The following is a 15608-nucleotide window of genomic DNA, read 5'->3' on the forward strand; positions in this document are numbered from 1 at the left end:
CTCAGATACTGAGAGCATGTTTTTCCAAGGGAAAAACACAGTTACTAGGAAGGATTTCTTGACTTTGGGCATCATTTGATACTGAATTTCTGTTCAACATGAGAGACTGAAAGGCAAAGACCAGTGAAATTCAAAGTAAAACTGCAGAAGCTGGAGGTTATGAATACAGAAGACAGGAGCCAGGACCTGTGTCCCATATCAGGTTCCATTTATCCCCACTTCTCTTGTACCTGGTCTTCTTGAAGGGGTATGGGGTTCAAATGGTACAGGGCACCCATTATGTCTCCATCTATATGTCTTTCCTCTCCTGTCTCCCATCTACTAAGTCCTTTCTTAATGAAATGATTTCTTAATCTCATTAATGAGGAGAGAACAAAATACAGACAAGCATAAAGTACACAAATTAAGTCAGGAAATTTGCATACCCAGGGAAAGGGAGAAACCCTTTTTATGTCCATCACTATAGCAAATGTTCCTCATCTTCTGATGCTGTATGTCAATAAATATCTGTATTTCATCCTTCTCCGGAAAAGAGATGTTGTGAAATATCAGATGTAAAGTAAAGTTTGTCATAAAAATCCCTCATAAAAAAGTCTCCCAGGTACTAGCATTGGAAGGTAGGGGAGGGGGCTCCTGTGCTCTGTCTGCTTTTAAACCAAGTGCAGATCATCCTGTCTCTATTTCCAGGACTTTTGCTGCAGGTTTTCTAAAGATGTAAACAGAGACACTCAGCTCCTCTTACCATCCCAGCTTCTGTCAAAGTTCATTGCTTTTTTATGAAATTAGTTCCACAAATGACCAGTTTTTCACAATCTCAACTCTAGATTCCTAAATTAGTATAATATTTAATTCTCCTCTTTCTGAGATGGCTCAAATAGAGTCCCACTTGAAAGCAAAGAAGTAAATAAAATGTCTTCTCTTAGTACCTTCCATGAGGGGTTCTAGGAGAGAGGAGGTGGTTACACGAGTGGTGTGCATGCAAGGGCAGCTGTGAATTAGGCTAGAAAGTAAAAGACAAGAGATGATTGCCTTGCGGCTGCTGTTTCTCTTTCTCCGCAAACCTCTTCTGATTGTAGCATATTTATAGGGGCTCCAAGTAACCCAGAATCTTAGCCATAATCTTCCAAGAAAGAAAACTCATTGATGTTTCCTAGAGAAGTAATGAAAAGTGAATATCAGGGTTTGGTATAAAAAGACCAACCACGGCCAAGAGTGGAAGGCAGCTAGTTCTTTATACCCCATTGAACTCCTTCAGGATTTGTACACACACACACACACACACGTACATACCATACCCAAAAAGTCTAACAAATATCCTCATGTGTATAGACCTACCGAGAAAAACATACCCACTACTTGGTGCACATTCCATTCAGATTAAAACACATATGTCCATATAGTAGGCACACACACATGACTTTGGCTGTGGTACTTTATGAATATATTTACCCAGTTGCACTCTTTCCAAGCTCTTGACTGCAGGGTGGTGCACAGTGAAGGTGAATAAGAGAATGTCTGAATATAATCTTACATGTCTCATTGAGTGTGTGTCTGACTACATGCCACAAAAGAAATAGAAATTTTTTTCTAATTATTCACTATTTGTAATTATCCACTGCCTTTAAATTATCTCTATGCCATCAAGTTTCAATGATCATCTATACTTACTGATCTGTTACTCTATGCAGACTATGTATAGCTCAGGGATTGGCAACAGGAGACTTTGCTCAAACTTGATACAAATCCTAGCTTCACTACTCACTTGGCACAAATTACTTAACCTCTCTGAGCCTTATTTTCAACTTTCGTAAAGTGAGCATAACAATATTCACTCATAGAAATTCTGTATTTAATAGGTGATTATGTACAGTATTTGGAGAAACGTATAGGGCATAGTACTGAACAAATGGTAGCTATTACTATCATCACCATTTTGGGGGCATTGGGGATATAAAGAAGTAATACATAAAAAAGTTTTTCTTTTCCCTTAAGAGGTTTTTAAATCTCATCAATGAGACAAAATAAATACATGGAGAGAGAAGTACATGGAAACCTAAAGCTCTTATTTCAATCCTAACATACAATTTATTCCCCTAAATCCAAGCCCTATTTTAAAATTGTTAGCAGATTTCAGGGGCACCTGGGTGGCTCAGTCGGTTAAGCGTCCAACTTCGGCTCAGGTCACGATCTCACTGTCCGTGAGTTCAAGCCCTGCGACGGGCTCTGTGCTGACTGCTCAGAACCTGGAGCCTGTTTCAGATTCTGTGTCTCCCTCTCTCTCTGACCCTCCCCCGTTCATACTCTGTCTCTCCCTGTCTCTAAATAAAACGTTAAATTTTTTTTTAAATAAAATTGTTAGCAGATTTCAATGCTCTAAAAATATTTTTTTTTCCTTCTGCCACTCATCATCTCCATACCTCACCACCTTACATACACCACATATCCACCTCAGCCTTTTATTTTGAGAGTTGACTGAAGATTTCTTGGGATAAAAAAATTTCAATAGTTCATTTTTTAGACTTCCCTGTTTCTAGGTAGGAGCCCATCTTAGTATTCCAAAGCCAAGTGAGATAGCCATGTCCTCGGCCAAAGATACTGCACCCTCCCATCTCCCTCCATTACCCTCTAATCTCGGAAAATTCTTCCTTATGTTCAATCTCAATCTATTTTCCTTCAATATTGGTCTCTCTATCACTCATTCTGATTGCGAATGTGGTACACAGACCCTCAAAGGCTGAATAAAATTCTCAAATGACCCCTGGTAACATTATTACATTGCTTATCAGTCCAGGGGTCTGGAATTATGTTCTCATATATTTTGTTATTAACTCATTAAAAATCATCAAAAGATCCCTTAAAAAGCATTAATTTGGTTGTTACCAGGGTATGCCACTTACACAATCATCTGGTCTCTCCTTAAACTTTTGAAAGATGAAAGGATCCTAATTTCTATGACAGTAAGTTAAGAACTCCTATTTCAATTCCCCCAACCTCCATAGTCTCTTCAATCACTATCATCGCCTTATCACTCATTTCATTAAGGGACAGTACAAGCTGAGGCTGGGCATGACTGATATGACCTCCACAGACCCTTTCAGGCCATCACATGAAGTAGTGGTGTAACAGAATTGGTAGCAGTGGACCCATGCAATGCTTGCCGCTGAGTAGCCCCTGAGGTCCAGTCACGCTCCAGCATGGGCACAGCAGAGATTTCCCAAAGTGGGCATAGTGCCAAACCCTGGCACAGTGACTGTTGTGGGAGGCCAGGAGACAGGAGGGCAGCCAGGGCCCACATTTCTCCCTCTTCCCCAAATTAAATTTCCCTGGCCTAGGTGTCTCCTCTTGTGCTCCCAATTCCAAAGTTTTCAAACCTTCCTGAGTGCTCCTCTGAGGCCACACACCTATCATCGATTATCTAAGGCCTGTGCTTCTCACACCCCAAAGAGCATACAAATCACTTGGGAGCCTGTTAAAAGCACACATTCTGACTTAGTCGCTCTGGGTTGAGGTCTGAGATTCTGCATTTCTATGAAGCTCCCAGGTGACACCCACGTTGCTGGCCCATGGACCATTCTTTGAAGAGAAAGATCTAGATGACTGTAGAAGGTGCTACAACTGTCTCCCCAAAAGAGCCTGTCTGTCCACACCCTTCTGTCTGTCTGTCCTCCAGATGGTATGATAATCATATCTTAGCCCTTCCTGATTTAGGAATCTTGCTCCATGGCACAATACACAATACAAACCTAACTCATAAATACCCTTCATGTGTGAAAACACACATCCCGCACAATATTCTTATTCTTTCATGACTCTTAAAGGTGCCTGTAGCATAGAATTACTGTCTCTTTTATTTTCCAATTCACCTGACCCTCTTTTATTTGCCAATTTTCTCCATAGGCATCCTCCAACAGAAAGTGTCTCTTGATCGATACCTCTTTCTCAGTTTCTACTCCTACCTTCCCTTCCAAAGTAATGATGTCTCCATCTCTGTCCAGTTTCTAATTCCTTCTATTTTCATCTGTTTTTCTCCCCATTTCTCTCTTCCTAAATAATCTTAGATTTTCTCACAATATTTTTGCACCAGTCTCAAAAAAGCATGTAAATTTAAAAAAATAAAAAAGTAAATTAAAAAACCCAGAAAATTAACAGACAAACAAACAAACGAACAAACAAACAAAAAAGCATGTAAAGGAGTTGGTAAGTATATGGTAATCCTGCCTCTAGCAGGCTTCCCTGGAATCACCTACTCGGTTGAGAAAATGAGAAATTCTAAAGTAAGAAATTAGTTTCTTATTCCTCACTCCCAGGGCAGGCCCCATACATAAATACAATAGATAAAAACTGGCCTTCCTATGCCAACCATAAATCTCTCCTTCAAGAAAGCCTGTTATGCCCACACTGGACCCAGTCTCATCTTCAGGGATCCCCTGGAGGCAGCTAGAGCTAGTTGGGCCTTCTGCCAATTTCACTACTTCTGGCCCCACCCCAGATCCCTTGGGAATAGATGGACTGGGACCAGTGGAGCACGTTTCAGGCATTCTCCTGCCCCAGAGCTGTACTTTCCTTATTGCTCTTTGAATGAACAACACTGTTCTTACTGTTGGGTCTAGAGAAAGGGGAGAAAATATTCCTTGCCCTGTGCAAGATTCCACTGTGACAGAAGAGACAGTATAATCACCAAACTCAGAAATAGCCCCAAAGGCAAAACTACAAGTGCCTGGGAACAGGTCTAGAAGCTGGGTGCAGATCTAGATACATTTCTAGATATAGTTCCAGATGGAGAGAAATGCTGTTTGCCAAGGAAGTCTCCCAGAAGATAATTTTATTTATTTATTTATTTATTTATTTATTTATTTATTTATTTATTTTAAATGTTTATTTTTTAGAGAGAGAGAGAGACAGAGCATGAGCAGGGGAGGGCATAGAGAGATGGAGACACAGAAACCAAAGGAGGCTCCAGGCTCTGAGCTGTTGGCACAGAGCCTGACATGGGGCTGGAACAAACCCTGAGATCAGGACCTGAGCTGAAGTCATAAGCTTAACCAACTGAGCCACTCAGGCACCCCTCCCAGAAGATAATTTTAAAGAAGTAAGTAGCACAGTGCTAGCCTGAAAGGAAGGAGAATTTTCTGTTCCAAAAAAAGAAAATGTGTAAGGCTCAATTCAATTTAACATGAATTTATTAAATGCTCATTATGTGCCTGGCCCCCATGTAGATGCTCTGGGGGAATGAACAAGATATACTCCTTACATATAGTCTATAATCAGGAAACAGAATGAAAAAATATACAAATAACTGTAGTATTTTTTTTTAATTTCAGCTTTATTGAGGTACACTTGCCATATAAAATTGAAAGATATTTAAAGTATACATTGTGGTGATTTGATATACATATATATTGTTAAATGATTCACTGATTTCCCCACTGTGAAAGGATTAACCATGATATTTTAATCTAAATCTTTCATTTAAAGAAGGCAAGTGATAGGGTGCCTGGGTGGTTCAATCGGTTAAGCATCCGAATTTGACTCAGGTCATAATCTTGTGGTTTGTGAGTTCAAGCCCCAAGTTGGGCACAGAGCCTGGAGCCTGCTTTGGATTCTTTGTCTCCCTGTCTCTCTGCCCCTTTCCCCGCTCATGCTCTGTGTCTTTCTCTCTCAAAAATAAACATGAAAGAAGAAGAAAGAAAGAAAGAAAGAAAGAAAGAAAGAAAGAAAGAAAGAAAGAAAGAAAGAAAGAAAGAAAGAAAGAAAGAAAGAAAGAAAGAAAGAAAGAAAGAAAGAAGAAAGCAAGCAGGCAAGTGTTACAAGGGCCCTTTCATTTCCCTCCTTTAATTTTTACCTGTGGAGGGCCTTCAATTGGAGCTTTGGCTTTTAAAGTGGGGTCCCTGGACCAGCAGCCTCAGCCTTACCTGGGAACTTGATTGAAGGACAAGCTCTGGACCCCACCCAGAGTTACTGAATTCCAAATGATGGGGGCAGGGTTCAGCAATCTGTGTTTCCACAAGTCCTCCAAGGGAGGTGGCACCCAATAAAGTTTGAGCACCACTGAGCAGAGTACTAATCCAGTACTAATCCAGTCCTTCCTACACCCACTCTTTACTGTGACTTTAATTAGTGAGTCAAAGAGACATGCTCGCTTCAAGGGCTTCCACGTTTTTGGAGGACTCCTTTTTTTATCCAGAACCAATCTGCTCACAGGACACATGTATTCCAACTTGCTCATACAGGAGAAAATTTAAGAAAAATCAGGCTCTCTCCTGTGATGGGAGGCAGGGGGTGCTCAGCACAACTTGTGATGAGGAATAAGTCTATCTAATTTAGTGATGTGCGATTGGCAAGCCAATTAGGCTGCAGATTTAAAGCTGATGGTTTGATCATCTGTCTCTGTCTTGATTATCAATTGGTTCCAAACATAGGAGAGGGAAATGGGGTGTTATTTATTGGACATTTGTAGCTTCAACAATGGGCTGTAGTGAAAAGTGGGCAGGATGTAGGTTCTGATTGCATTCAGTAGAGAGACCTGGCTGAGAGAATAACAGGACAGAATAACCAGAGGAAATCCTAGATTTTTTTAAGTAAAAAAAAAATTGACCTCTCATATTACAGATAAATAAGCAGAGTATTGAGGGCACTGAGCAGCTTGCTCAAGGTCACATGCTAGGCTAGTGGTAGAAACAAGACCAGAACCCAGGATACTTGGGTCTCAGCTCTGCACTTTCTGAGCAGGTGGACCAAAGCAGACAATAGTACAGAAATTTAAAGTCCAAGAATACAGATATTGTCAAGTAGATGAACCAACACCATGGGTTTTCAGCATATGTAGTGGGTTCACAGCCAAAATCCTTTCTTCTCAGAGGAAAGCTCTGGCTCCAATCCACCTGTGTGTGTTCTGTTGCCCCACCCACCCCTTCATAGCAAGGCTCAAGCTAACAGCCTGTTCAGTGTGTTCTAAATACTGCTTCATTTTTCTGGGCTTTTCCTAGTGTTGTTCTCTGTGTCTACAATCTCTCCCTGCTGCCCACATGTAGCAAAATCCTATCTTTTCTTGGAGAGAGCCAATTTAAATGCCATTCCTCTACAAAGTCTTCTGATTTCACCAAACCTCACCACTGTGCCAGCCACAAAAGATCAATCTCCACTCTGAATTCCCAAGGCACTTTATTTGTATATTACTTAGGATACCACACTCTTTTGTGTTACAGCTATGCTTTCCCTCCTGTACTAGAATATAAGCTCCTTAAGGGCACAGTTCATATTTCATCTTTTTATTTCATCTTTTTCTCTTTCTTATTGAAGAATAGTTAAGATACGGTGTCATTATATTACTCTAGGTGTACTATATAATGATCCAACACTTCCACACATTTCTCAGGAGCATCAAGATAAGCGCACTCTTAATTCCCTTTATATATTTCACCCATTTTCCTACCCACCTCCACTTTGGCAACCACCAGTTTGTTCATTGTGTTTAAGAGTCTTGGATTTTTTTTTATTTGCTTGTCTCTCTTTTTTGTCTGTTTGTTTGTTTTATATCTTAAATTCCATATAAAAGTTAAATCATATAGCATTTGTCTTTCTCAGACTAACATTTCACTTACACTTGTATACTGTATGTCCATTCATGTTGTTACAAATGGCAAGATTTCATGTTTTTTTTTATGGCTAAGTAGTATCCCGTTGTTTGTATTTGTACATATACATACATGCACACACACACACAGGCCAATTTTAAAATGGGCAGAAGAATTAAATAGAAATTTTTGGAAAGAAGACAAACAGATGGCCAACAGACATATGAAAATATGCTCAGCATCACTAATCATCAGGGAAATGTAAATTAAAACTACAATGAAATATCACTTTATACCTGTCAGAATGGCTAAAATCAAAATACAAATAAAAAGTGTTGGAGAGGAAGTGGAGAAAAAGGAACACTTGTACACTGTTATTGGGAACGTAAATTGGTGCAGCCACTGTGGAAAAGAGTATTGAAGTTCCCCAAAAAAGTAAAATAGAACTACCATAAATACACTATTTCAACAACTGGATATTTATCCAAGGAAAACAAAAACACCTTTTCTAGTTTATTTTAATAATATTTTTTAAAGCCGGTAAGCAATTATGGATGCAACTGATAATGAAACAAGTAAAAACAAAGGGGGGGAGGAAATGTAAAGACATATTCTTTGCTCCACAATAAATACACAACTCTATTCATGTTCCCCCAAACAACATGCCATGGGAGGCCTAGCTTTCCATGTGCCCAAAAGTATTCACCATTATTGTGCAGGGGACCGGACTGCATTCAAGTGTGATGATGTCAAAACAAATATGTACTGCATTCCTGAGTTCAAGTTCTACAGTGTAGCGCTAACTTAAGTGGGATTCAGCAACCAGGCTGTATTGGATCCCATAGCTAAAGTAGATAGCAAACCCAATCAGCATCCAGAAACCAATTGGGGCCCAGGTGCCAGCTGTCATCCGCATCATAAGGTAAACATTCACAAAGACACTCAGTAGTGGGAGGAGAGGCAGAGCAGGGACCTTAAAGGGAAGGGGACTGGAGCTCTGCGGCTGTCTCCAGATGACCCCAGTGATCCCAGTGATGAGCACCAGGAGCAGCACAACCAATGAAATCCACACTGCAGCTCCAGAATGCAGAACTGGCCACTGGGCCAGCACCAGGCAAAGAAGAGTAAGCAGCAGAGCAAGCAGTGAGGAGCAAACATAGACAACCCGGCCAGAGAGTGGAGTGGGGGTGGAGCTGCCTGGAAAAAGTAGCCCCTGTAGAGTCAGCTTCTCTTCTGCAGGTCCACTCTCATCCTGCACGTCTGCTTCATTTCCCCCTTTCTTCACCTCAGGCTGATACCTGAGGATGAGAACACAAAAGGCCACCAGGGAGTAAGCTAGCCGTGTCCCAATTGACATGAAGTCCAGAAGATCAGTGAGTCCAAAGAAGAATGCCATGATTGCTGCGATAATGCCAAAGATCACAGTGGCCATTATGGGGATGTATGTGCCAGTTTGGATCCTGGCAAGGACAGAGAACAGGAGGCCATCCTTTGCCATCATGTATATCAGCTGACGTATGGGGAACATATAGCCCAAGAGGCTGGCAGAAAGACTACAGAAAAATCCAAAAGCTACAACATAGTAGGCAGGGGCCCAGCCAATATGGTGAAATACCTCAGGCAAGGGGGTCCCAGGTTGAAGCTGGTAGTAAGGAACCATAAGTGTAAGTGCTGAAGAGACACCAAAATACATCAAAGTGCTGATGAACAGTGAAATCACAATACCCATAGGGATGGAACGCTGGGGGTTCTGGGCTTCTTCAACTCTGGTAACAATGTTGTCAAAACCTATAAATGCATACAGACAGGTAGCTGCTCCATGGAGAATCCCATTGAGGCCAAAAGGCACAAATCCTCCAGTGCCCAGAGGCCCCAAGCTTGAGGTGTCATTGAGTCCAGCCTTTACGTAGTCCTCTTCTGTGAGCTTCCAGTTGTGCAGGTCCCCCTTAATGAAACCAGAGATGATGACAAAACTGAGAACTAAAAGGCTCACCAATGTGACTACTTTGGTAAACAGTCCTGACTCTCTAGCCCTCAGAGTCAGCAATCCGATAAGCAACAACACAAGGGCCACAACACAGAAGCCTAGAATTTCTGCAAGGACCTGGGGAACATGCAGTAAGATGTTTTCATGCAGGGTCTGAGAGATCTGGTTCCCAAACAGGTTGTCAAAAGCTAAGCTCCAGGCAAAGACCACAATGGCTGTACCAGCAACATAGGAAAAGATGAGGTTCCAGCCAGTGATGAAAGCCCAGAGTTCACCTATAGTGACATAGCTGTAGAGATATGCAGAGCCAGAATGGGGAACACGGGCACCAAACTCTGCATAGCACAGCCCTGTCAGCACAGAAGTTAGGCCGGCCACCAAAAAGCAGATCACAATGGATGGTCCGGCTTTATCTCTAGCCACCTCACCAGCTATGACATATATAACTGCACCCACTGTAGAGCACACACCCAGGGCCACTAAATCCAGAGTGTTCAGTCTTCTGCATGGGACATCCTCAGTCACCAAATGTTCCAGCTGACGTCTGCGTAGCAGCTTTTGACCAAATCTGAAAAGTGCCTGACTCAGCATTGTAGCTGGAGTTGAAGATTCTAGGATCAGAGAGCTGCAGGAAGTGTGGAGAGCCGAGAGTCTGGAGCTGGGTTCACTGAGTCTCAGTTAAGCCAAGTTGGGTTGTCACTGCTGAGTTCTATTGCTCAGGCTTGAAAGCTGATGCTTCGTATTTCATCTTATATGTGTTATTCTTCCATAATGCCTAAGTAAACAATAAGTATTTACTGAACAATGGTGTTCAACCAACGCTTAGAAGTCTCAGGTTACCTGTAGAAGCCCAATATCACAGAAACTGACACTAAAGGACATCACAGAAAAACCAACCTTGCTTTCCCCCAGAAAAGTGCCAAGTACTTCCCAACATTCTGCTTTTTAATGAACTACATGACATATTTAAATTTGGGTACATATCATGTAGCTTCATGTACTAATTAAGCTATAAGACACAAGATGGCATGAATTTATTGTGCAACAATTCACATGTGGGATGTTTGGGCCATGCTTGAGCATGAATTATGGCACATTAATTCATTGACTAGAGGGCCTGATTGCAATTACATAACTATATTTTCAAATATCACCTGAGTTTAAATTAAAAATATTGCCCCCCCAGTATTTTTTTTGATGGTTTTATTTTTGAGACAAAAAAAGCACCAAATGCAAAGGGACAGAGAGAGAGAGGGAGACAGGAACTTAGTAGGCTCTGTGCTGACAGCAGAGAGCCTGATGCGGGGCTTGAACTCACAAGCCATGAGATTATAACCTGAGCTGAAGTCTGATGCTTAGCCTACTGAGCCACCCAGGTGCCCCATTGGTCTCCCAGTCTTAAAATCTTTAGCCCAAAAATCAGCTAGCCAAAGTCAGATGTCACTTTGTCCCCCTTCCTCCTCACTCTGTATCTTCCATTTAACTGCAGTGATGACAAAGGGTATATAGTCCAAACCCTTCCCTTTACCCACCTAGGCCCACAGGGTGTTGTGAGAAGAGAGGAAGAGGGAGAAAGGGGCAAGACCTTCATAACTACTTCCAAAAAGGAGAGGAGCAGGCTGTTTAGTAAGGAAACATTGGAGAGATAGGTGCAGTAGCCAACCAACAATCCATTTCTAAGAAGGGAGAAGAGATATAAAGGTGCTTTCATGAAGCAACCAGGCAAAATGTACTACAATTTTTACATCCATAGTTATGAGAGTATGATGGGTAGGAAGGAAAGAAGTAAGTCACTTAGCTCAGAAGCTCACAACCTAAACAATTTCTTCTGTCTCTTCCCTCTTTGGATTCCAGTAAAGAAGATGAGCTCATTTCTGCAGGAACTCTGCTCACTGGACACACTATGCTCTATAGACATCCTGCACCATCTGTGATGTCAGCTGCCAGCAGCCTGGAGAATCTGCCCTGCTCTGTGAGCTTATATTAAATCATTCACTTGTAACTCCTATTAATTTTTCATAAGTAGTTATTTTTAACTCATTCAACCAGGCTTTCAATATGCCAAATATGTTTTCTTAATGAAGGAATTTGCATGAGGTTCCCTCTCCTCCCCTGCTGCTATTCAAATGGGTCCCTCCCCAATGGGAAGCAAGGCTTTGAATGAAAAATTCATAGCAAAATCCTGGAAATGAATGGTGGAGAACAGAGAAAGCAAAGTCATGCAGCCCCCACTTTCCTCCCTACTCAGACTTGGTTTGAGAGAATTTTAGGAAATGTTGTCAGAGGTTTCTAAAGATAGAAAAAGCAAGTCAACATTGAAAAGTCTTCTCTACAGATTATCAAAAGGAACTCTTGGGTTATGGATCAGACCTTCCGTGTGCAAATCCATCTACACTCCTTATTTGCCACCACCAGTTCCAATTTTATGATTTACTAACAAGTACATGAGATAGATAAGGGGGGTGATCACTTCTTAATTCATGGAACTTTTCTACACTGTGAATGTGATTGACATGTCCCCCACCCACCCCCAGGCTTCAAACTCTTCGGTGATTCCCACTGATCTTCCTTCCTAGTCCTTCCTTCCTTCATCATCTGACCTGTGATTATTCCTTCAACTTCATCCCCTGCCCAGTTCCTGCTCTAGTGGTGATTTCTACACTCACCATGTTCCCTTGTCTCTAATACCCTCTTGGCCCCTTCACATACTAACCTCCACTTCTTTTTCAGCTCCCAGCTCAGAAGTTATTTCCCCAGGAAGCCTCCCCTAACTCTTATGCTACCCTCCATATGTGCTCTCATAGCACCCGGGCTTCCCCCATGTGCCATTGATCCTAATGAATCAAAATTCCAGGTCAGCTTCCTGTCTCCTCAATTAGACTGTGAGTTGGGTGCTCAATAAATATTTGTTGAACAAATACACAAACTGAGAAAAGAAACCTGAAAGAGCACATAATCCAGAATTCTTATCTACTTGACTTTGAGATACATACTTTGTAGCCAAGCAACCTTTATAAACCTGGTTCAGGTAAAAATATAAATGGTATTACTTTCCTTGTAGAATGCAAGCAAAATGAAAAGTATGAGAGGAAAACCAACTGTGATAAAACCTTGACGGTACATCATTCATGGCAGGTATAAGGCACATGCGATGATAAAGAATTGTTTGTCCTCGGGGCGCCTGGGTGGCGCAGTCGGTTAAGCGTCCGACTTCAGCCGGGTCACGATCTCGCGGTCCGTGAGTTCGAGCCCCGCGTCAGGCCCTGGGCTGATGGCTCGGAGCCTGGAGCCTGTTTCCGATTCTGTGTCTCCCTCTCTCTCTGCCCCTCCCCCGTTCATGCTCTGTCTCTCTCTGTCCCAAAAATAAATAAAAAACGTTGAAAAAAAAATAAAAAAAAATTGTCTTTGAGGACACTTGTTTAAAAAAGATCAGGTTGCCTTGAGTTCTACACAGCCAACCACCAACACTCAGAGAATTCTTACTTTTTGGAAGGCATCACACCCAGGCCCTATAATCTAGGTGGGATATCCTAAGGCAGACGTTCTCACTTCAGGGAACAGAGGGAGGCATAATGAAGATACTTGCGCACATTTTCAAACATCCTCTCCCTCTGGAGATTCTTGTCCAACTAGCCCCATACTTCCCATGACTGCTCTAAACTACCCAACTGATAAGAAATTGTCCTCAATTTCAAAGGGAAGAGATTCTAAGAGCTTTCTTTTCACAATAAGCAAGCACAGTTTGGTAGTTAGGAGTAAAGTCTCTGCAGGTAGATGGTTCAGGTTCAAATCACAACTCTACCACATACTGGGTGACTCTAGACAAATTTGTTCAGCCCTCAGAACTTTAGTTTCCACAAGTCAAAAGGGAACAAAAGTAATACTTCATAGGGTTGTTGTGTGGAGTAAGTGAAACAATACCTGTAAAGTAGTACTTAGCTCAGTTTCTAACAAACAATATATACTTAATATACTCTACCTGTTTAATATTAAAATCTGACCCAAATGCCCAAACTTTAAAATCAATTAGTCTTTATAAATGTCTAACCTTGAAATCATCCACTAAAACTCAAGTCTGTTAGCTGGTCCTCCTGAGATAATGAAAACAGTTTTATTCCATATACTTTGCCTTGAAACTTAATTAGACACCGGCATAGATGTTAGTGCTAAGCACATGGGGGTCCTAGGCTTACTGAATTAGACCAGGCATCAAAAGATGCAAAGTTCAAATACAATTATAATAATAAGTATTATTACACAATTAGAATAATTGTGATATAGAATATTATAACATATGATAATTATAATATATTTATATAATATAATTATTATGATTAATATTAGAACAATATCTTTGTCTACAGATGCTTCATATTATTTCTGGAAGAGGCAGTGCTGGGTGCTATAGTGGCAAGAACAAGGAACATTATGTCAGAAATTTTGGATTTCAGCCCTGGCTCTTCTGCTTGTCTATATAAACCAGGGTGATTTGTCTAATCTCTTTAAGCTTCAGTTCCAGGAACCTTACTTGACCTCCCTTACTGGATCAACATGGGAATCTGATGAGAAAATACAAACTATCATTCACTGTTGGTGGGAGTATAACTGGGCCCACCATCCTGAAGTACAACCTGAAGTACAACCTTGGAATTAAGAATGCACACATCCTCCCACCCCACAATCCCTCTCTGAGGTAGTCACTTAAAGGAAACTCCCAAGTTCATAAGGAGACCCATATGAGCACATTCATCACAGGACTATTTGTGGTAGCTGGAAGTTGGAAGCTATGCAAGAGTCTGTTACTAGAGGAATATATAAGTAAAATGTGTCCTATATGCATAATAAAATATTATACAGCAGGTCAGAGAAATAAGTAAATTTACAGACAGCAACTTGGGTAGATCTCAGAAACAATGTTAGGTAGGAAAAGTAAAAGGGGGATGAGGTGTAAGGCACAATGCCATTTATGTACATTAAAAAAAACAACCATGGGTTTCCTGGGTGTCTCAGTAGGTTAAGTATATGACTCCTGATTTTGGTTCCGGTCATGATCTCACGATTCTTGGGTTTGAACCCCAAGTCAGGCTCCGCACTGACAACGTGGAGTCTGCTTGGGATTCTCTATTTCCCTCTCTCTCTCTGCCCCTCTTGCACTTGCTCTGTATCTATCTCAAAAATAAATAAACTTTAAAATGAAACAAAACAAACAAAAACAGCCCAAAAAATATTGTATGTTGATCAAGGATACACATATATCTGTTAAAAATGTCACATAATTCTTGTGCTCAAAACCTTCCACTGTTTCCCTTTTTATTCAGAGTAGAAGCCAATATCTGCATTTACAATGGCCTGCAAAATCCTCCAGTATTTGTCACTGACCCAGCTACCTCTCAGTATTCTGTTTCTCTCTTCTCCCACTCATTTTTTCTCTAGCCACTAGCCTCCTAATATACCAGGCAGGCCCTAACTCAGACCCTTGGTACTTGATGTCCCCTATAACTGTACCACTTCTAACCTAGATATTTGGATAGTTGCTCCCTTAACTGCATTTTGTGAAAAAGTACATTTGTAGCACAGCCTTCATTAGTCACTCCACTCCTAGCCACCCACAACATACCTTATTCACCACCCTTTTTTTCCATAGCACTTAATATTTAAGGTAGTATATATTTTACTTACTCATTTGTTCATGATTTGTTTCACTCCAAAAGAAAGTAAGTTCTATTAAAGCAGGACTTTTTCTTTTCTCCTGGCTGTATTCCCTGTACCTACAGCTGTGTCTGACATATAGTTGGCACTGTGTAGTTGTTGAGTGGATGAATGCTTCTAAATACACATATAGACCATGGATTGAAAGAGTATTTGCTAAATACACTAAAGCAAGTGCCTCCAGTGAGGAGGAGAAATAAGAATAGAGATAAGAATGAAAGGGGAAAAAATGCATTTATATAGGACCTAACAGGAAGTGATGGTGCTAACAGTCCATGACTGAGGGAGGGTGGACTCCACTCTGTACTTCAGGTTCAACAAAGGAATTGCATGAGGTG

General features: G+C 41.2%; 1 protein-coding gene across 3 annotated transcripts in view; it reads right to left on the bottom strand.

The window, feature by feature from the left end:
• Nucleotides 1-8118: 8118 nt before the first annotated feature.
• Nucleotides 8119-15608, bottom strand: part of LOC122224314 (cationic amino acid transporter 3-like) — a 435603-nt gene continuing 428113 nt past the window's right edge. For all 3 annotated transcript variants that reach the window (XM_042945976.1, XM_042945973.1, XM_042945974.1), the window contains exon 2: nucleotides 8119-10336. In XM_042945976.1, coding sequence (XP_042801910.1) covers nucleotides 8374-10152 — 1779 coding nt within the window. In that variant the 5' untranslated portion in view covers nucleotides 10153-10336 and the 3' untranslated portion in view covers nucleotides 8119-8373. The remainder of the gene's footprint in view (nucleotides 10337-15608) is intronic.

Source organism: Panthera leo, chromosome B4 (assembly GCF_018350215.1).
Source record: "Panthera leo isolate Ple1 chromosome B4, P.leo_Ple1_pat1.1, whole genome shotgun sequence".
Taxonomy (NCBI): domain Eukaryota; kingdom Metazoa; phylum Chordata; class Mammalia; order Carnivora; family Felidae; genus Panthera; species Panthera leo.